The 20,703-nt window shown below is 40.9% G+C and overlaps 2 protein-coding genes across 16 annotated transcripts in view; both read right to left on the bottom strand.

Annotated features, from left to right (window-relative positions):
* The window catches only part of wdsub1 (WD repeat, sterile alpha motif and U-box domain containing 1), a 36,676-nt gene extending 29,247 nt beyond the window's left edge, over positions 1-7,429 (bottom strand). For 5 of the 6 annotated variants that reach the window (XR_003890415.1, XR_003890418.1, XR_003890416.1 and 2 more), the window contains exons 1-12: positions 7,374-7,429; positions 6,476-6,898; positions 6,216-6,403; positions 6,015-6,101; positions 5,594-5,687; positions 5,314-5,347; positions 5,196-5,236; positions 3,937-4,037; positions 3,640-3,666; positions 3,210-3,389; positions 2,014-2,148; positions 1,757-1,921 (exon numbers count right to left, since the gene is read on the bottom strand). Coding sequence is in view for 2 of the 6 variants with exons in the window: in XM_029845767.1 (XP_029701627.1) it covers positions 1,764-1,921; positions 2,014-2,148; positions 3,210-3,389; positions 3,640-3,666; positions 3,937-4,037; positions 5,196-5,236; positions 5,314-5,347; positions 5,594-5,687; positions 6,015-6,101; positions 6,216-6,403; positions 6,476-6,873 (1,443 nt within the window). In the remaining 4 variants the exon portion in view is untranslated. Of the gene's footprint in view, positions 1-1,756; positions 1,922-2,013; positions 2,149-3,209; positions 3,390-3,639; positions 3,667-3,936; positions 4,038-5,195; positions 5,237-5,313; positions 5,348-5,593; positions 5,688-6,014; positions 6,102-6,215; positions 6,404-6,475; positions 6,899-7,259 lie in introns of all 6 variants that reach the window. The other variant, XR_003890417.1, reaches the window with a different exon arrangement.
* A 777-nt stretch (positions 7,430-8,206) lies between these two features.
* The window catches only part of baz2ba (bromodomain adjacent to zinc finger domain, 2Ba), a 53,792-nt gene continuing 41,295 nt past the window's right edge, over positions 8,207-20,703 (bottom strand). For 4 of the 10 annotated variants that reach the window (XM_011610069.2, XM_011610073.2, XM_011610076.2 and 1 more), the window contains 23 exons: positions 20,606-20,667; positions 20,259-20,324; positions 19,506-19,571; positions 19,243-19,287; positions 18,954-18,980; positions 17,101-17,166; positions 16,657-16,797; positions 16,171-16,425; positions 15,840-16,063; positions 15,481-15,555; positions 15,171-15,402; positions 15,013-15,075; positions 14,495-14,639; positions 13,492-14,294; positions 13,107-13,359; positions 12,714-12,869; positions 12,418-12,578; positions 11,967-12,289; positions 11,244-11,379; positions 11,017-11,163; positions 10,373-10,674; positions 9,800-9,943; positions 8,207-9,661 (listed from right to left, as the gene is read on the bottom strand). In XM_011610069.2, the coding sequence (XP_011608371.2) occupies positions 9,505-9,661; positions 9,800-9,943; positions 10,373-10,674; positions 11,017-11,163; positions 11,244-11,379; positions 11,967-12,289; positions 12,418-12,578; positions 12,714-12,869; positions 13,107-13,359; positions 13,492-14,294; positions 14,495-14,639; positions 15,013-15,075; positions 15,171-15,402; positions 15,481-15,555; positions 15,840-16,063; positions 16,171-16,425; positions 16,657-16,797; positions 17,101-17,166; positions 18,954-18,980; positions 19,243-19,287; positions 19,506-19,571; positions 20,259-20,324; positions 20,606-20,667 (4,049 nt within the window). In that variant the 3' untranslated portion in view covers positions 8,207-9,504. The remainder of the gene's footprint in view (positions 9,662-9,799; positions 9,944-10,372; positions 10,675-11,016; positions 11,164-11,243; positions 11,380-11,966; positions 12,290-12,417; positions 12,579-12,713; positions 12,870-13,106; positions 13,360-13,491; positions 14,295-14,494; positions 14,640-15,012; positions 15,076-15,170; positions 15,403-15,480; positions 15,556-15,839; positions 16,064-16,170; positions 16,426-16,656; positions 16,798-17,100; positions 17,167-18,953; positions 18,981-19,242; positions 19,288-19,505; positions 19,572-20,258; positions 20,325-20,605; positions 20,668-20,703) is intronic. The other 6 variants (XM_011610074.2, XM_011610078.2, XM_011610071.2 and 3 more) reach the window with 3 other exon arrangements.

The raw sequence follows: 20,703 nt of genomic DNA, 5'->3' as shown, positions 1-20,703 counted from the left end.
ATCAAAGCACAAATGCGACTCGGTAGTGAGAGGGGTGTTTGTATTAGGGTTAAGCTGCTGCACTGCATTTATAATCTAGAACCGTGTTCAACTCAGGCTAAAGTGCTTTTGCTTACATGTCTACAGCTTGTGCAATGAAAAAAAGCAGATAAACCATTAGTAAGAATTACAAAAAATATATATATATAGTTAATGTTTCCTTTATAATATCAGATATAGAAGTCAGAGGAAAGCTTTGTGCACAAATATAAAAACCTCATGCTCATAGCTGCAGAACATAACTATTTCTATTGTTGAGTGTCCTTAAAAACATTTATATTTGTATTGTGTACACGATATTTGGAGATTATACATTTCCCCGACTGGCTGGCATTGCAAGCATTAACAAAAAAATAATAATTTGTGTACCTGAGATACTTTTTCTTAGTACATTTGATAAAAAAAAGGCACTGCACAAGATATGGATGGAAATGTCATGATCTAATAATGGAATATTCACAGTACCGTATATGCCATTTATTTTTGCATAGCAGAGAGTGTATTCAAATGACGTATGCATTGTTTTGGACGGAGAGAGCATTCGCACATGCATCATTTACCTTTTCAGAGCTATATTATGGATTCCAGAATGTTACCACTTGATTATTATTGAGTTATAATAAAATATGGAGGAGCACATTTCCACATCTACTTTATTTCACAGAATAACTCACAAAATGTTGGGAATGTATGGCTGAAAACACTTTGCCTGACATAATGTCCCCAATTAACACTGGACTAAAATGTCCAAATAAAATCCTTGTAAATGTTTTAATATTGCAGAAAAGAAAAAATCTGAACTCGTAATAACTGCATGCTAGCTTGCAAAGGGAGCTAAACCCTAAACAATTATGCACTGGGTCTATTGTATTGCAGGTGAATGGGAAAAGTCTTGAAATGTTTAGAGACCTTGACGAAAAACTAATGTACTGAATGTAATGCTACCAGAAAGCACTGAAAATGAGGCTGCGGCTTTCAGCACTTACTGTTACTTTTTCTAAAATAAAGACTGTTTTGCAGAATAGAGAGATTGGAACCAGGCTGCCAATAATGTAGCCACTGATTTTGTTTTCTTTCTTTTATCCCCTTTTTAAATCTGCTGTACATACAGTAGTTGCTGGCTGAACATTTGTATCTAATGGATACACAGCTGTTGCATCTTTACACATCCATTAGCCCCAGAACTGTTTAATTCCAACTCCCACTCCTAATTAGTATTGTTTTGATGACTATCAATCTATATTATACCATGGAATCTGATCTTAAATGTACTAAAATGTCCATACGTGTTACAACTCCGATCCTTTCACCTGATGGAAGAAATAGCCAGGCGTGCACCCAACCAAGCAAATACGCTCCTGAATAAACAAGCCGCCAGCACCAGTGGATATTTAGCTTTGGCACCAAAGTCAAGTTAGTTTTATTAATATAGCCAGGAGGAGTCCATCTTAAAGGACAGCTAGAGATGCAGTGCACACCATGCACTACTTTTCATTCAGAGGAGAAAAAAGGAATTTCCAAACCGGACGACAATAAATTCTATAATGATGTAATTAGCATCATCATCTGGGCTTTCCTTTCCAAGCTAACGTCCATCAATCCATCTGATAGGTAACCACCCAAGTGGTGACTAGTGGTTTGAGATAAATTGCAGATTTCCCAATGAAGAATGAGTTGAGAGGAGAAAGCCACTCTGTGACTATCAGCTCAAGTCTACCTCATGTTTAGGTTGCTCTGCCGGTCTTCCAGCGACTTATGGCCATCCGTAGACTGTGGTTAGGAGTGAGGAGTGTGGTCAATAAGGGGAGGTTGGTCATGGGACTGGAGCGGTTCTTTGTGTGGATCCAGCTCGCTATAGCTTCTCTTTCATAGGAGTATCCGTCTGTAAGGAAAAAATCCACAGGATGGAAGAAAAGGAAAACACGAAGGACACAGGTGCCAAGATTTGTAGAAAAAAAGCAGATCTTTCCTGACCTGCAGCAATGACTGGATCCCTCATAAGCTCCCTGGTGATGGGACAGAGGAACTCATCAGGAATGCCAGAACAATCCAACTCATTCTTCAGCTCCTCTACTTTCCTCAGGAGCTTATTCCGAAGGCCTACGGACTCTGGAGACACGTGGGTGAATGAGAAAAGGTGCCAGAGGTGAAAACAGGCCCATTAAAACCTCGTGCGCTCTCATTAACACAAAAAAAGACAATCTGAGCATCAAGCAGAACAAGCGGAACTGGCACATGCAGTCATCCCGCAGAATAATCAAAGTTGTTATTCCGGCATTTAGCACTTTTGATTCTCAGATGGCAAACGTGAGCGTGGGTGCAGCAGATCATGCCCGTTGTCGGTTCTGTCAAAAGCGGAGTTTATTTCCATGCATGCATTTTAATTCTGAAGAGGAACCCGAGCGTGCGTAGAAAGACTTTTTTAGTTCACCAAGTGCACAAAATTGGTTTTATTTCTTGCTCTCCTTTTTTTTCCTGCTGCCTTTATTCGAGACCGGTAGACGAGCGAGTCCTCCTGTAAAAGGCCTAATTTATTTTGTGTTACTAAATAAAAAATAAATAAAATAAGCGCGACGTGAGGAGAGATTGACGGATCCCGTGGGACGAAATGACAGCGTGGCAATGCAACAAACGTTTGCCGACACCCACTTGATAAATTACTGCTAGCTGGTAGAGTGGCATCAACAAAATAACTGATAATCTCTGCAGGACCCCCCCCAGATTTCAGACAGACTGAAATAACCAAGAGGGTCTAATGATATTAGTTGTAAATCCATTTTATTCCTTATGGGAAATGCTGTTTTGGGGATGAGGTTATGTAAGTGATGAAGTGCTGAAGATTAAAGTCGGAGCTTCTGAAGCCCCAAAGCTGACTACTTTTGCTGCGGAGCCTAACATTATGTAATCTTTCCAAGTAAACCCCCCCCCATCAACATTCTTTCTCTCCTTCACACTTACTTTAATTGTTTGTGTCACTTTTTATCCATGTAAAGAGGCACAAAAATGCAAATCCGGGCACGCACGCACATTGATCCTCATAAGACATCAACTTGGTAATAATCCATAAAGTGAGGAGTTCAAACTCTCACATTCTGGACAAGCTTTAGCCGTGAGGAAACAACAGATTACAGAGGGCTGTGCTGACTGAGCAGTGTGTGTCTCCTCCTCACCTATGTGCAGCTCTGACGCCAGTGTTTCCTTGGTGAGATTTAGCAGTTCAGTGCCGTCTATGTTGTTGGCCCTGAATTTGTCCACCAATCCCTCGAGGCCTTCCTCCAGCAGCCACGATGACACATCCTGCTCCGACCAATCGCTGACCAGCAGCGTCAATGGTCCTGCTGAGGTTTTCCCTGAGAAAAAAACAGGGGTCAGGCATTGACAGCAGGAGCAGCTATTTTTAAAGAAACATGTCTGCCCAAGAATATCTCAGAATTCATGCAGGGTATTGATTATTATTGACTGCAGGCCGACAGGCAAGAGTGCAGCTTTCATGATGACAGGCGAGAGAAAAAAGTGAGAAATAAGCTTGCATCCCCCTTCCTTACAAGAGGAATTGTTTCTCATTTGCCAATATGGGAAAGAAAAGTCACTGCGTCCTACCATAGCCTGGCGACAGAGCAGGCCCCTCTGAAACACAAGACAAGAAGCAGAAATCAGCATACACTCGGGCCATTCACTGGAAATGTAGAGCAAATCTAAAGGGAGATAGAGGCAGAGCGCGGCACCGTACCATTAAAAGTTAAGTTTAAGTCTCGACCTGTGTGGAGGTACATCGTAAAAGCAATTCTCCCTCCCTTTTAAATGCCAGGATTAATAAAAAAACAACAAAAGGTGCGCCGTCAGAGAGTTACGGGAGCTTCTCTATTAGATGAATGTGTGTACATGTCATCTTCCTACCACTGTGTTCATCCTCCAGCCTCCAGATGTTGACACTTTTATCCATTGAGCCAGTAGCGAGCAAGCGTGACGCCGGAGAGAAGCAACATGCCGTCACGTACCTGCAACAATAAAGTTACGATAAAGTTATTTATGGTAAAGGGCTTTTCTGAACAAAAGTCATTTGGAGCTACACTCCAGTCCTCACTGGAATAAAAGGCACTTCAGCTCATTGAACGCCCTACATATGTAGCAGTAATGGCAATATTCTGCATCTGAGGGCAATTTAGTCACACTTACAACGTGTTGGGTGGTGCTTAGGTCCCAAGTTAGGGCTGAAATTATATTTTGAGGAGATTCAAGAGTGAAGGCACAGTTAATGAGGACACTCTCTAAAGCCTCAACCTGATTTCTCAGGAATGGTGATCTACAAATGCTGGTTGGCTCCAAACATCTGCTCAAAAAGAGGATTTAAGCAAAGACCAACATCTAACTCAACATCTAAGATTTTAGGCTGTCTAAAGACAAATGTTGAAGGTATCTGTTTTCCCCCTCTACTTTTCTTTTACGTTTCATTGCCGGTTAATCACAGGACAACCCCCCCCCCCCAAAAAAATACACACACACCCTCACGCACTGCTATGGGCAATTTAGATTCTTCCATGTTCACGCAGGCACAAACCACACGAAAACGACAGAATTCATGCTAAGGCCCCTAATTAAGAACCGTATTACCTCAACTGGCCCATTGACATCAAACATTTAATTAACTCCACATGAAAGTAAGTGAACCCGCTGCCTTTCAATCACAGGTGGCTTGAAAGACTGAAATCGCCCGTGAATGTGATTTGTCATTCAGCGGACTATACCACCTGCATGTTTGTTTGTTTCTTTTTCAAGTTTCTGCATTTCAGTTTGGTGGAATTCACCCCCCCAAAAAAAGAACGGAATGAGTGTGTAGGGCAGCAGCTGCCGAGGCCACCAGCTGCTGGATTAAACACATTAAGGAATTCTTCACAGGTGATATCGTACAATTACAGTGCATCAAAGTCAATTCTAAGAGCGCCTGTCAGTTATTCTCAAAACTGGTCGGTGTTTACTGCATTTTTGTGTTTTTTAAATATCCTTTCTGCATCCTGTTCTTTAAGACATTAAAACCAACAAATCTTTGCATTGCAAGATGAGTTTGATTCAAATATACGATAGATTGTGCAGCACCACATGTTTTGCGATTACTGATGATATAAAATAGGAGACTAAAGGGGGATGTGAGTATTTACCTTTCGTGCCGGTTCAGTGTGTAAAGCAAAACAGCATTGTTCTGCAAAAAAAGTTATGTCAATGAAGAATTTAAAAAAAACAAAAAAAATCTTTTAAACCAAAAAGTGTTGTACTTACAGCATCATATACTGTTACAGTTTTGTCCACAGAACTGAAGAGAAGAAAAACACAAGAATGTCCATCATTATTCTGGAGTAAAATGATCAATAGCTCCCCCGTGTGTTCATAATGGTGTACTACAATGCAATTTCATCAAGGGAGGTTTAAGATTACGAATGACCCATAATTTACGTCATCACTTTAAAAGCCTCAATAGACCAAGAAGGATGATTATTGAGGCAGAGAGAGTTGGTTAATTAAAACAGAGAAACACATATGATGCTCCTAAAGGGCCTACCCAGATGCGAGAAGCTGCCCATCTGATGAGTAGGCGCAGGAGAGGACTGGAGCTGACTGGGCAGTTAAAGTGTGCACCAGATGCATCTTATAGACTATAAGGGAGAAAAAAAAATACTTATGATTAAGCAAACTCTCGAGTACAGCTACATTTCACACTAGTGCAGTATTCCAGTGGTGACTACTACATGTTTAAATCATAATGGTAAAGTGTCTTAGCTGGGCAAAGTTATGCTGACTTTCCTTCTAATAATAAAACTTGTGATGAAAAGATTACTTCTTTTTATTTAGGGAAAATCGCAGAGTGCATACAAGTGGGTCTGTGTATGTTCAAATATGTCAATACAATAAAATAAATAGCTTTTGATTATGTCAAGTTCATGAACTCATGATGCTAGGACATCAATAAGATGACACTCCACCTCCAGTGTAAAAACTATCGATGGCCCAAATCTTTAGATGGCTGTCTTGTCCACAGGATGCTAGTTGAAACTGCACAACTTGGCCACCTAAAAGGCAAAGAAAAAAATCCCAGGGTTTCAGATCAAAAATGCGTGTAGAAGAATGCAGTTACTTGTCATGGTAACTTTAGATTTCTGCTCTACGTATTAAAATGGTCTCACCGCTAAGGATGATTGGAGAGAAAGTGCAGCAGGTGACCCCCAGGTCGTGGGCATTTTTCTCGGCTTCCAGCTGCTTCATGTCCAGATTCCACAGTCGAAGGTCTCCATAGGTGGAGCCAGTCACGAACACCTGACTGCATGGGCTAAAGGAGCAGGCCACTACTGTGCTGTCACCTCCTGCTCCGGTCCTTCACAAACACAATATGTTCAAGATATCTGAAACAATAAAAATACATGCAACTTATAGGTAATTTATTTACCTGCGCAACTGTTTAGAGGGGAAATCCCAAAGTGCGATAGTGCCATCAGATGCACCAGAGACCAGGTGAGCAGAGTCAGAAGAAATTGCACAGATTCTCACTGGACTGCGGCCAGGATGTTCGAGGACGGCCTCGATGTGCCCGGTGTCCATTGACCAAATCAGGACGGTTGCATCGGTGGAGCATGAGGCCAAGAATTGCCCACAAGTGCTGAAGCAGCAGCAGTGGACGCCATAGCCATGTCCCGACAGAGGTGAGAAGGGCCGCTCCGAGAAATCATGCGAGTTATATATCCTAAGAGTTTTGTCTCCAGAACATGTGGCGAACAGTTGGCCCGAGAAGGCGCACCAGTTGACATCGTCTCGATGGTCTTGTAAAGTGCAAATCACAGACATCATTGGGATAGACTTCTTTATGGATTACCTAAAAGAAAAACAAATGAATACAAAAACAGATACAAATAACTCAATATTTTCAAGATAAATCATAGCTTAATGCTTTGAAGCTATCAGCATTCGCTAGAAGTGGATTCATCTTTATTGGCTTTGCACTTGTGGCTTAAATGTGCAGAAACTCTGGATATGTGTTTTGTAAATTAAAGTTAGATTGTACTAACCAAACCATTTCCTACTGGAATAAAACACAGTACCTCACCAAGACTATAGCAAAAAATAAAAATTAATGCATCTATCTTCCTTTCAAAGAAGTGATATTTTGTATTTTAACTACAAACCCTAATGCTAAGACGTCAGCTAGCATGCCGTAGAAAAAACACTTAATTTACCTACAAACATGCGCTACCAAGCGCTACAATGTACAACAATCCATTGAGCAAAGCTAGAAGGCCAAAAAGAAAAGTTATTGTCAACGACTTCGCAACAACGCATATTTTATTTACCTCTGTCGCCGTTTCCGTAACCGATGTTGTTTACTTCCGGATATGCCACGTGATCATAACGTCATGGGCATTACATCGCCTGTTTGAACCTGGCTCACAGGAAACATTATTTTAACTTGTTTTAACACAGATTTCTGTTAAAAGTTTTAATTAACCCCACAATTATCACGTCAAAGGTCAACAGTGTTGTATGACGTGATCTCAGTCACGCTTATAATTCTATATTAACTAATTATATTTATGAAGTCTTCTACTGCAATACCAACTGACACCTCTAGAGGCAACATCCCCACTGTTAATAATTTTTTAAATAAAATCTTATATTTAATTTATGACTTATAGCGAATACAAATTTTGGCATCATCACTGTGATTACAATTTATTGTGCATCTTTAGGAGTTTGCATTTTGTAACTGAGGAAAACATGATAAATTGCATGTTTGTAGTTTCAGAATCAGAATCAGAAGATTTGAATTGCTGTATTTGATTTCTATTGCTGTATTTGACCCTTCATTATATGGAAACTAGTAAATCAACTTGAACAACACTAACAAATGATGCATTTGGTTGAAATACATTTCTATACTCATGTTAACACATTTTATTCATCTGTTTCATGTTGTTATACATTAATATTTTCCAGTTTCATTTAGCTTCTTGTATAATAAATTAAGGTAAGGAACAATAAATTATGTTCCTGCCTAATTAGTTTATGTATTCTTTTATCTAAAACACAATTATATTTTTGATAACATTTCCAGTTGGCAATAAAACTGTCCATTTTGAGGATGAAACACGAGCAGTCCACCCTAAAATAAAACATCTTTCACTCATTTAGGTTGAAAAACATCCTTTTAATAGGTCCGTGCCACACACTAGTGAAAAATAAAGCTCCTACAAAAGAATGATACTTTTCTTCCACAATATCTTAAATAAAGTAACTTCAAGTACTCTTGACTTGGGTACAAAAAAATCTAGCTGCCTCCATCAGGCCACAACACACAGCAAGGTTCAACACAGTGGTTACAAATGGCCTTAAGTCCTCTGTATTGTGGCAGATTACAGGGAAATGCTTTGTGGAAGCAAAACTGAATGCTTGTTGTTCCTTTGTTTTCTTTTTACGACTAGGAATGATTTGTGTCACTGTCCAACTTTGGAGGCCTTGTTGGATTGAAATCATATATAGAGTGATATAAAAAAAAATAATGTCATAAGAATGAAAACTAAAAACAAAGAACATCCCCTACATGCCCCTGTTGGAAGGGTAGGCACTACCAAGATTAAGGATACCACAGTGTTTGCAGAGGATTATGTATACACTGTACAAACAATATTTATGATAATGTTTCCATCACGTTCACTAAAATAGAATGCTACAATCATTCTAAGGCATAAACAATATCTTAATATTCTTAAACAATTTTTACACATCGTTCCAAACAAGACATAATATTGACATTAATAAACAGTATGTACACAGGAATCACTATTGTCCATCTGTTCCGCTGCCGTTCCTGTAAATAAATGCAGTTTTACAGTTTGAACAAATGAATACAGTCCTCTGAAGCCTCAAAGCACTCAACAGTGTAAACAGGTTTTTTTTTTTTCTTGGCTTTGCTTGATATTTGGGAGAAAAATTATAACACAAAGACACATTCCTTTTTTTTTTTTTAATTCAAAGCAGTTCAACTGATTCTTCCTTTTCATAGAAAATGAAGTGGACCTTGATTCATAAATAATCATTACAAAATTAAATACATTCACTATAATACGATTAAATAACAAAAGACTATTTACAAGTAGTGGAAAGTATTCTAGAGCAGACACATCAGTGAAAGTTGAGGATTAATTCAGTGCAGTGTTCTGAGACAGGGAATGGTATTGCACTACAACACCCCATTTTTCTGGGACTCTTTGGGGCTCTTCTCCCTGTTGTAATAAAATCCAGCGCGCATCGTGTGACAAACATTTTCCAGGTGACACCTCTCTTCAGCACACTGTGGGCTTGTCATTGGTTTGACTTCCATCCTGCAAAGCCACGTTCTCTAACAGAAAGCAAAGGTAGAAAGTAAAACCTGGTGTTCCGGTAGGAAGGATTGAGTGGGTTTGTGGGAAGAATCTGGAAGGACGACTAGTTTGTTTGTTTCAGAAGCTCCGTCCAGCGCTTCTCAAAGAACTTCCTCATGTTGTGGCCAGCTCGACCAATGTCTGAATTGTCTTCATTGAATCTTTCACAGTTATCAAACACCAAGTTTACATCAATGATGAAAGTTTCCAGGTTTTGATATCTGAAATCACAACAAATGATAAGACGGTAAGAAAACGGAAACTAAAACCTTGATTTGCAAACACTACTTGGGCTTTTGAATACTACCGTATGTGAACACTGGATTCTGGGGGGGGAACACACACACAGGCGAACTTACTGGCTGCTCACAAGCTTCTCACGTATGGTGGAGAAGTCCATTGGTTTCTTGATGACCTTCCTGTATCCAGGGACAGATTTCAAGTTGACAGGGGTGAGAAAAGGCCATGCATCCTGATGGCGTTCCAACTCAGCGAGCAGCACCCTGTTGAATAAAAAACACAAATGCTGGTTAAATACAGCGAGAGATTTTCATTTGGCTAAAAGCCCTGGCTGTAACAGTGAGAAACAGCTTTTCACTGGGATTTTATTGCAGGCAGCTACAATCAATATTTAAATTAACAATGGATCAAATCCAGGTTACGTGCAGCTGAAAACCAATTGAGATTAGTGAATTTACCTCCCAGTTTCCCAATATTGTCATCTAGTTTCTTAACATGTGGCCTGTGCTCTTGAGATAATGATTCAAATGTAAGGTATAAAGCTAACCCTGAATTGAAATGTGTGACAGGGCCCATTATACTCATGGTTTTTTCCCTTCTAATTTACATTAATATACCGATGACTGACACATGAAATGGCTACCACTATACAATTATTAAAATCAAAAGCGAAATCAAACTGGAGGACGTACCTGCATAATCCCAGGTCCCGGTTGTTGTCTCTAGCCGTCTTGGCTCTTTTCACGCTCACAGGGCTCTCCTGACTGACTGCTGGCAGAACAGGTGGGCCCTCCTCTAGTTTCCTCTTTCTGCTGGTGTCTTTTGCTCCCTTCTTTGGCGTGCTGCTGGCACTGGCTGGGTCGTCTTCTGACATTTCTCCATTACCTGTCTGCTTCCCATTCTTCTTTGCCTCACCACCCTTTTTAGCGCTACCTCCACTGGATGCTACTTGTTTGCTTGGTGTTTTTTTGCTTTTGGGGGATGAACCACTTGCCTGTGTGAAACAAATACACTCTAAGGACTTGTGAAATTAAAACATCCACACAGCTGATTCATCATACTGACACTAAACCACTGGTTCAATTTGCCATGTCTAAATAGTTTTACATACACTACATTGACCACATTACTTAAATCATGACAATGATTACAATATTAGGTTTCTGTGTTAATATGTAAATTATAAATCTAAACCAGAAACAAGGCGGAAATTGTCGGGAACCATTTTTTCCCCACTTCAACTTATGCTTCAGTGATGGTCTGTTCAATAAAGCCATTTTCTCTGAAAGTGAAACAATTGAAAAATGGAAAACGTTGATTAAAAACCTTGAGATACCTTGGATATACAAGCTGGGCAGTACCAGTCTCCCTCGGGAATAGTAGAGATCTTGGGTTTGTGACAGTAAGTGTGACAGCCTTTGTCGCATCCATCACACAACAAGAGGAGGTCTTCGTTATCACCTTTCTTGCACATCTGGCAATACTAAAATACAGGAGCACTCGTGAAACATAAATGTAGACTTCATGATTGGATATTCTCATAAATTGCTCTTCCCTGCTTACCACTTTCATGATGGACCGTTCCCAGGCGATAGACTTCTGCAGCTGCTGGATGCACATGGCCAACTGAGCAGCGCTGCGCACTTCGGTCAGGGCTTTCCTCCACACCTTCATACCATGGGCCACCTCCTCCTCACCACTGGAAGAGGACAGAAGGAAGATGTTGAAAACCAAAACAAGCACACGCACACACATGCAGTGTGTGGGTATCTTCACACACAAAATCAAAAGCAGGATTAGTTTAACCAGCCTTCGACAAGACAGCAGACCATGAAGAGCTCCTGATGAGCAGAGACGAGCATGAGGAATTAAGGTGTGTAGGGCACCAGGGACACGCGCCAAATTTGTTACATTAAGGGGACATTCATGCAGAAAAAGTGAAGGAGTAAAACCTGTGAAAGTGTATTTTGTATAGCGTGAGTCACAAGTATGCACATAACCAAGACTGCTGATGCACAACACCATGCAAATGATTGCAGAAAAATAAAAGTGAACCAGTAAACCAGTAAACAATGCCTATACAGGAGACAAAGCTTAGCAGAACCCCCACTTCACCCAATAAACTGCACAACACAAAAAACAAAAATTGCACCAAGCCACCACAAAATTCTGCAGTGAAAGCAGCAACAGCTCCCCACTTTTTGGTAATATGGGAAACATCAAGCACACACACAGGAAAGGTTCTGAGTGGGAAAGTGGGGAGCTTCGGTTGGAGAAATGACCTACCCTTCCCTGTCAGCACTAGTGGATGGGGCGGGGGCAGGGACAGTGACCGTACCCACATTATCCAGCCTGATCTGAATGGTGGTACCTAAGGGACTCCTCAGGTACCTTCTCTCGATGTTGCGCTCCAGATCAGCCAGACGGGTCACTGCTATGTCCAGCGGGTTGTCCAGGTAACGCGTCACCCCACCCTTCTCTCCTCGCTCCTCGGGATGGTCCCTGGAGTCCTTGTCATTTGCTGATGCTGAAGTTGGAATTGTGGGGGGTTTGTGCTCGTAATATACCAGGTCCTCTCTCTCAGACTGAGGATCTGGAAACGTCCAGCCCTGTGAGATGCAAGAGGTCAAGCCATTTAGTTTTAAACTCTAACCACAATAGCCTATGTGTGAAGACTGAAAGTTTAAATTGGTGGCAAGGTTTCAGGGAGGAACTTGTTAACAGGTTTTTCTTTTACCTTAACCTGTAGGCTGGCGGCTGTAACCTTCCTCTCCAGTTCCTCTACCTGCTGAAGCACTGCAATATCCATCTCCATGGCTTGCTCTTCAACACACCAGCCCCGAACTGACTCCACACTGACCTGACTCTCTTCGAGTTCAGCCAGCTCTATCATAGCCACTAGAAGGACAGTGTTACAGGAATTAATGAGCAACGCATGGAGGGGGAAAAAATATATATATATATATATAAAACGATAACATTTATATAGTCTCTACAAGACATCGATCATCATAAAGACACACAGACACTCACCTTCTTTATGTTTGGTGCAGACCTGAGGGATAATCTCCAAGTATTTCTGAATCTGCCTCTGGAGGCCCTTCTCTCTAAGGCCTCGGCTGTGTAGGGCATTTACTAAAGCCCTCAGTTCCTCAATGTCAGATACCCTCCACCACCCTGTCAGCAACTCTAAGAAAATGACACAAATGTAAGGTGGATGCAACTGACCAGACACCACTCAAGAGGCACTTCATTTGGCTCTGTTATACCCAAATGAAACTGTGCACAGTAGAGTGGAGTGTTTGTTAATCCTCTTATATTGGATTATTCAAGCAAGTTAAATCTTTTCAGGCAGGTGAAATGGCAAATTGGTATTTGATTATTGTCTCTATTCTAATTATTATGAACGTTTTTTCCAGAACTCACCCTCTGGAATAGGCCGTGCTGTGGGGTGGTCCAGGGATTTAGGTATCTCCAGTGTAGGAGAGGGCATAGATGAGGGTTTGTCAAGCCGAGGTAAAGGTGATTCACTCTTACTGGAGACGCTTGCTGCTGTATTACTCTCAATGGAGTGGCCAAGCAAGGGGCTGGGGCTGCTGCAGAGTGGCAGGCTAGGGCTTATCATGCCAGCGGGCCAGCTCCCGAAAGAAACTCCTAGTAATGAACCCCCTGACTTCACCTACGGAAGAAAGATGAAAAAACACAAGCATGATAGAGATGCAAGTTGAGAAAAATTCCATCTAATGTAATCATCAGATTAAAATATAACCAAATCTGGCAACCACTTTTTTGTGCCTGCTTCCAGTCTCACCTGCAGCGCCGTAAGTGGGTAGTTGAGGAGGCCAGCTGGGTGGTGGGGGCTACCAGAAGCTGATGCAGCAGAGGGAGTGAGAGGAAGGGCAGGTGACTGAGGTGGAGATTTGGGCCTGGCTGGGGTAGAGGATGCCTGAGGGGACACACGAGGTGGTCCCGGAGGAGATGTGGTAAGGGAAGACAGGTCACAGGGGTTGCGTGGGAGAAGACTAAACCAGTGTCCACTTCTCTCTGTGAGGACTCTAAGCAGCTGGTCGTTGGCTTGAATTGTAAGGTGTGGGGATGGAGCTGAAGATGAGGTGAAAAGAGTTTCCCCCACACTGTCACGATGAGTTGGGGGGCAGGATACAGATAAGGAAGTTGATGCTGGGGGACTGGCATTTGTAGCGTCAATATTCATCACTATTGAGGGAGTTGAGGCTACAGCTGGCTCAGAGGTATTGAGAAGTGGTGAAGATGATGTCACGGTAGCAACAGGAATTCCCATCGGACTGCCATTTTGTTTTACAAGTGGACTCTCTTTGCCCTCTGAATTAACAGTTTCTTCCTTGCTGGCATCCTGCAAAGCATGTAGTTTGGAAACACAGCCAGATTGCTGATAAAAAAGAGAATTTTTCTCCCCCTCATGCTCCTTTTCCTCTTCTTTCTTTTGCTCCAAGCTATGTGTTTGTGGGCTCTGTCTGTCAGGCGTCGGGGTGACTTTCTCTATCTGCACCTCCATCTCCTGAGGCTCATCTTTGACCTTGACCTCTTCTGCTGCTCTCATTCTTCTTTGTCGTTCCTCTTCCAGTTCATCTGGAGCTGCAGATGGAGAATGAGACAGTAGTAAATGCACAAAATTGCATGATTCAATGCAGAGGAAAGGTAAACTATTCTTTGAAAATAACTGTCTACAGAATTTCTCATGCTTCAAGAAACAGCTAAACAGATGCACAAAATAGCCGTCCCTCTTCTGCTATCAAATAAGTTGCCGTTGTTGTAATGTGATACTCTGTAGTTACCTTCTCCACTTTCCATGGCCTCAATAAAGACACCTCCACAGTGGGGAAGTACCCAGTACCGGCGACGATAGCGGTCCTGACCGTACATCATAGACCGCAGAGAATGAGATATTTCAAACAGCTTCTTTCTGGTCTGATGATGTTGCTGCAATGATAGCAAACATACTTGATGAGCTGTGTATGCCTACGATATACCAATTAAATTTCCTGAGAAACCAAGGACATTTGAATTATCTAATGTTCTTCTATAATCACCTTGATATATGATGCATTGCCTGCTCAGTTAATAGGGTACTTAATTATGCTAATTAATGTATTAATGAGTTAATAGCCAACAGGCTTATACCTAAAATTGAAGACTACATATTTTTGATTAAAAACAGTTACATAGAGTGAAGGGCGTGTTACGGGATATTCATTGTGTTGATTTAGGAATTATCAGTCTCACCCAATGATACACAAATTAGATTATTAATGATAGGGTACAATAGTCTTATGCGCTTCACAGAAAGGGATACCTTGGCTAATTTCTCTATCTGCTTCTCCAGTTCCTCAACACTAGTGGCTTGGTCAACTTCATCCTGAGAGAACAAAGCAAATATCATAAAAATCCATTACAAAGTTACAGTTACAAAGTTAGTTTGGATAATATACGTAGAGATGGATCTATCAGTACCTCATCATTTGTCTCCACTTTTTTAACCTTTTTTATTTCTTCCTCTTCCTCATCTTCCTCATCCTCGGCTTGGTCATCACTGTCATCGTCATCATCGTCGTCGTCATCGCTGTCTGCGCCCATTTTCCTCTTGCGTTTGGCTGCTGAGGTCGGCGTAAAAACAGACTGGTTCTCTTCTACACCCATATTGGATTCCCTTTTCCCAGTACGTTTGGCATAAATGGTCCTCAACCTGTAATGATACAGATACATCACAGTAATGTCGATACATATACATGGAATTTAATTATTTTGGGATGAAAAAACTTACTTCTTTAGTTTTCCTTCCATAATGATCTTGTCCTTCCTCATGTTTGCCATCTGATCCAGATTTTTGTCAATTTCACTGAAAGAGGAAGCAGAAATGGCAACTATTTAATGTTAAGAATAAAACAAGCAGACAACTGGCTACGTTTAAACAGGTGACATATACTTTATTTGTATAGAATCAAAGGGAAAATGTAACGATATTGAATGTTTGTGGCTAGAAGGTAGGGATTTGTCTTAATTTAGCAAGTTATTCCAGATGCAAAAAAATATTTTGTGACCCAATTTGTACCGGAAGATAACATACAAACACCCACACACCAACCCACAAAGTATAGCTTCCGATTTATCTGCTTTCCTTACCTGATAACGGGCTTGCTGCAGGCAAGCTCGTTAGCCAAAAAGCCCAAAATTGATGCCTTCTGGGCAGGCGTGTGGGCTTGGAAAGCCTTTGTTTTCAGACTGAGAGCCAAAGGGGCCAGTTCTGTATTGGCACAATGGGCTGACATGTACATCTGTAGTACTTCAGATACATTATCTCTGTTGATGCCGACGTTGGTAAGGTGGTCACCAAGCATGGTTTTTGTCTGATAGGGATGGGAATAAGTAGTGAGGTCAATCAACACAATAAGATGTACCCCTGCATTTATTTTCACCAAAAAATCATACATAAACATAATATAAACTAGCTCACCTTTTGTCCAGGTGGCAAACCTGGATCGCAGACTGTGAGAGACAGCAGCTTCACCAGCAAATCTTGGACATGTCCCATGCTGTCTCCCACATTGAGCAAGCCCTCTTGTAGCATACCCAATGTGGGCACATCTGCATTCAAATCAAGCCCCAAAACCTTCCCAAAACCTCGCAGGAACTGCATTAACATCAAGCAGTCTGAAACAGCGTGGCCAGGGAGGATGAGTCCAGGAATACGGGAGAAATCCGGTAGAGGCTGGATAAAAAAAGTATGCAAAAACAGGATAATTTTTTTTGAGGTGGGTATGATTGTAAACACCTTTGAGCTGTATACAAATAGTATAAGTAAATTTATGTTCTATATACTGCAGTACTGGCCCTTGACCACTTGGTGGCACACATTTCCAAACACTGAAGTGCTAAACACATCTTAAAATAAATTACTTTTTAACTTTTAAATGTGATGTATCTATTTTTTATAAAGTACCTTGTGATCAGATAGACACATATCTTCATTTGGCTTCTTCAGTTCTCTTGCTATCTCCAGTTCTAGTCTCCGTTGCTCCAGTTTACGCTCTTTGTTCAGGCGCTTCTCGTCCCTTTTCTCCTGCCGCAAGCGCTCACGCTCCTAGAGAGCCCACAATTCAAGGGACTGTTAGAGACATGCACGTGTGTGTTGGGAAACAGACAAAAAGGTTTACTTGAATTTGCTGAGCACTATTAGAATTCAGCCTAATGCTACTGTGCATTCAAAGGAAAAGTGCTCGAGGGCCAGAATCTTTTGACTTGGTAAGTGTGTAGAAAAAAATGAATGGATAGAAACATTGCAGAGAAAGGAGAAAAAGCAGGAATTCATCCAGGGAATAATGACTTAGTCTCTTTTTATGAAGTGCGCTGCATGTGTATTTCTGCATTTATTTATGTTGACTACCTCTGCTTTCTTGCGTGCCTCTACGGCCTTCATCAGCATTATATGTTGCCTTCTCCTCTCCCTCTCCTAAAGTATCGAAAAAAGAAGCACATTAAAAGAAGCACACACTGGGCTTACAGGATTAAAGGGAAACTAAATTTAGTATGTAATAATTTCAAAATTTGATGCGGCTAATTTAAGAGGCACCATACTTGAGCAAACACAGGACAATGCTTCACATGTATACACTTTCACATGTATGGTGGAAGCATACGTGAAGAGTACAGTAGTACGATGGCAATCAAAAAAGCAACACAGAGATGCAATACAAAGTAGATGTGATGACAGGCTCAAAAAAGAGAAGCAGCTGGAATCGGTGACGGCGCCTCTAAACTAAAGCTGACGCAACAAAAGCAACAAAATTCTGGTTGCCAGTCTTGATTTTTCACAATCCAAATATAAAATTGTCATTCACTGCTACTTTTTTTGTTGAACATAGAAATCTCATAACATTTGGCAAGGGGATGACGAATGTGAAGGGATAGTAAAATCAACCAGAGCAGTTCCACCTCAGTGGTTTTGGCAGCTTAAGCATTAACACAGTATGTGACTGCTGCCGAGAATGAGGATATCTGTGTTGTTCTTTGGTGCATGATACAAGACCGACTGCAAAAGGGCACAGGAATCACTGGTGACTGACTATCATTTCATTTGATCTCTTTAGGTTTCCTGCGCCACCATATCAGACTTTCTGTTCTCTCTGTTATCCGCCAGAAAGACACAATTGAGACTATCGGGGCTTGCCAAGGCCATTTCTAACACACTGTGACTAAAATGTGTTGGTTTTAAGGCTGGTTGTTTGGCATTCTGCAATTTTTTTTAATGTCCTCATTGGTTTGATTTAAAAGAACAAGGTTTTTCTAAGCTTTCAAAGTAATCAAAAACAATCAAGGTGTGGAGGGACATGTAGATAATAAATCACATTAATAAATCAAAAGTAATACAACTGGCTGTGACCACTATAAACGCTTGTCTATATTCTCCCTTCACTGTGCTAACAAAGACAAACTGGGTTGAGAGTAATCCTCTCAGGCCACTGTAGTAAAAATAAAACAGACCTGAAAAGCAGACCTGTGGATTCAGCTGTGACTAAATGAGTGAGAAGGACTAGAAGCAAGACCGTCAGGCCAAAATAAAATGCTACACAGAAACAAATTTGTCAGCATGGTGGAACTGTTAGTGTTGTTCTACATTTTCTGTGATCTATTTTTAAACCTTGTTGTTAGACTAGAAAAATGCACTTCTTTAAAATATCTACACCATGAAGACAAAATGATTCTCAGTAGCTGTTTTCATTCTTTGTGCAGAGTATAGGAACAGTGAATGACAGAGAGGCTGGGATGGGGACAGGTTAAAGTCCAGCACTCTGTGGACTGCAGAACAGATGCACGGACAAACAGGCACAAGCTCAATGTCCGGGCCAAAATTATCAAGCACTCATGGGTAACACAGGCTATTCCAATACAACAGTTAGACAATGTATGTGATGGATGGAAACTCCTCGAGTGCACTTTCAGACAGTGAGTGTGGATTGTCTAGCAGTCTTTGCAATGCATTCTGAGTAGAAGGGAGAATGGGGGAGGGGGACAGAAGCTGCCTGGCCACCATGGCAGGGTCAGCTGTCCCTCAGGACGAGCAGATGGAGGCAGCATACTGACTCTTTTTTTCTCTTTTGTTGGTTTTGCTGGAAAGCCATGCAGAAGAATGTAGTATGACAGCAGCCAGTGCTACACTTAATGCATTGCTATGACAACCATAACACAACCAGTTACACGATGCAGGTGTTAGATGTACAAAAATAAACATACCCATACCATATCTAGTCTATGCCTCTCCAACTCCTGGCAGAGAGAGTTGGCAAAATATTAAGGAACAGAAATAATATCCAAAACCAATAAGCACTGGTTTTAATAAGAGAAAATAGTCAAGAATTTAAATAAAAAGCTATTTGGTAATTAATTACATTTGAAATATTTCACACATAGATGCACAAATACACTCATACGAACACACCAGCACATTTATATACTAGTGAAGTCTGAAAAATGCTTTTAGCTGTACTAACACATTCAAGTGACAGAAAAAGTTGGTGGGAATGCCTACCTGGTGTTTGAGAATCTCTGCCTGCTGCCTACGCAATTCCTTCTCCTGGTAGGGAAGAAAGAGAAGGGACAATACAGGAGATCAGTACATTTCTATCGTGTCAATATTACATATGAAATCCCTGCAGACAGGTTGAATTTCACGCTGTTTCAAAAAGCCACTCCATTGTGACAACTTTTACTACACTGTAACTTAAAACGACATGAATTCATAATTGACATTGTTGTATTTCTACACCTGTTTCATTTAAAACACACACAGACCTTAATGCGTTTTTCAGCTTCCAGTATTTTGGCATTGGCCGCCTCTTGCTTCTTTTTCAATTTGGCCTGTAAATAAACAATCATGTCAAGACTCACACAGACAGACATGTATCAATCAGCTGTGGATGAGGTCTGCATCGCACTTTAACTGATTATGTGCAGTTTCCCTGCTTGAGCAAAGATTTTCTGCTTAAGCTGAATGCCAGTGAAATTTGTAAAACACAGCAAATGAATAATGTATCTCTTTAACACCTAATTGTGAATATGTAGAAGCCTCCTGTTAAGAGGGGCTTGTCAACCGTGTCAACTTAAAATTGATTTAGTCCCACTAAAACACTTTGAAGCCTCTGCTCTGTGAGTGTGCGTGCCTGCACAAAAATGTTAGTGAGTATATGTGTTTTATGTGTCATTGCATGTGTGTTTGTGTGCGTTGAAAGCAGAGCCTTTTTTTCTTCGACCCACTTATGCTAAACTACAACCGTTGTCTGATGTTAAAAAAAAAGTCTTTTCTGTCCAATTTAAATAAGGTCTGGAGAGGCAGCAACAGCCATTTTAATATTCAACACCCGTCAACCAAGACCAATTTAGCATTAGTTCCATGTGGAATTATGCCTAAGAAGACGCAACTTCCTCCAATGCATGCTGCTGTTCAGTAATGAGCTTTAGGAAGATTAAAACACTATAGACTGTGGGGCTGAATCTATCCAGGAATGTTCTGCTTAATCAGAGGTGCTGTTGGATCAGATTTGGTACCTCTAAAATCTGCTGCGCCCTGAGTTCCTTTTCCAACCGAATTTGCTGAATGCGCTTGATCTTTTCCTGTATATTAATAAAGAGAATAAAAATAATCAGAATAAATTCAAAAACTAATTTAGACATCAGAAACCAGCCAGAGATTAAAAAAAATCCCTTTACAACCACATTAGTTGTTGTGGAAGGCCACAATACACTGGTATAAAAGTAATAATGTAATGAAAAATCAAGGTCCAGAGGTTTAAAAGAAAATTCAGCATTTTTTGCAGTGAGCATAGGGACATTTGACACGTAGATAAAGGAGTAAGAGATACGTCGGCATATAGCTCATGTTGAAGTAGACCCACCTGCTGCTTCAGAATCTTAATTTGTTCTTTCTGTTTCCTTCTCTCTTCAGCTGCCATGATAGCTGCAAAAACCAATTAAATTGCTTGTTAGTCAACAG

The sequence above is a fragment of the Takifugu rubripes genome, chromosome 13, assembly GCF_901000725.2.
Source record: "Takifugu rubripes chromosome 13, fTakRub1.2, whole genome shotgun sequence".
Classification (NCBI taxonomy): domain Eukaryota; kingdom Metazoa; phylum Chordata; class Actinopteri; order Tetraodontiformes; family Tetraodontidae; genus Takifugu; species Takifugu rubripes.
The sequence above is the reverse complement of the archived record's forward strand: the minus strand, read 5'-3'. Positions and strand labels throughout refer to the sequence as shown.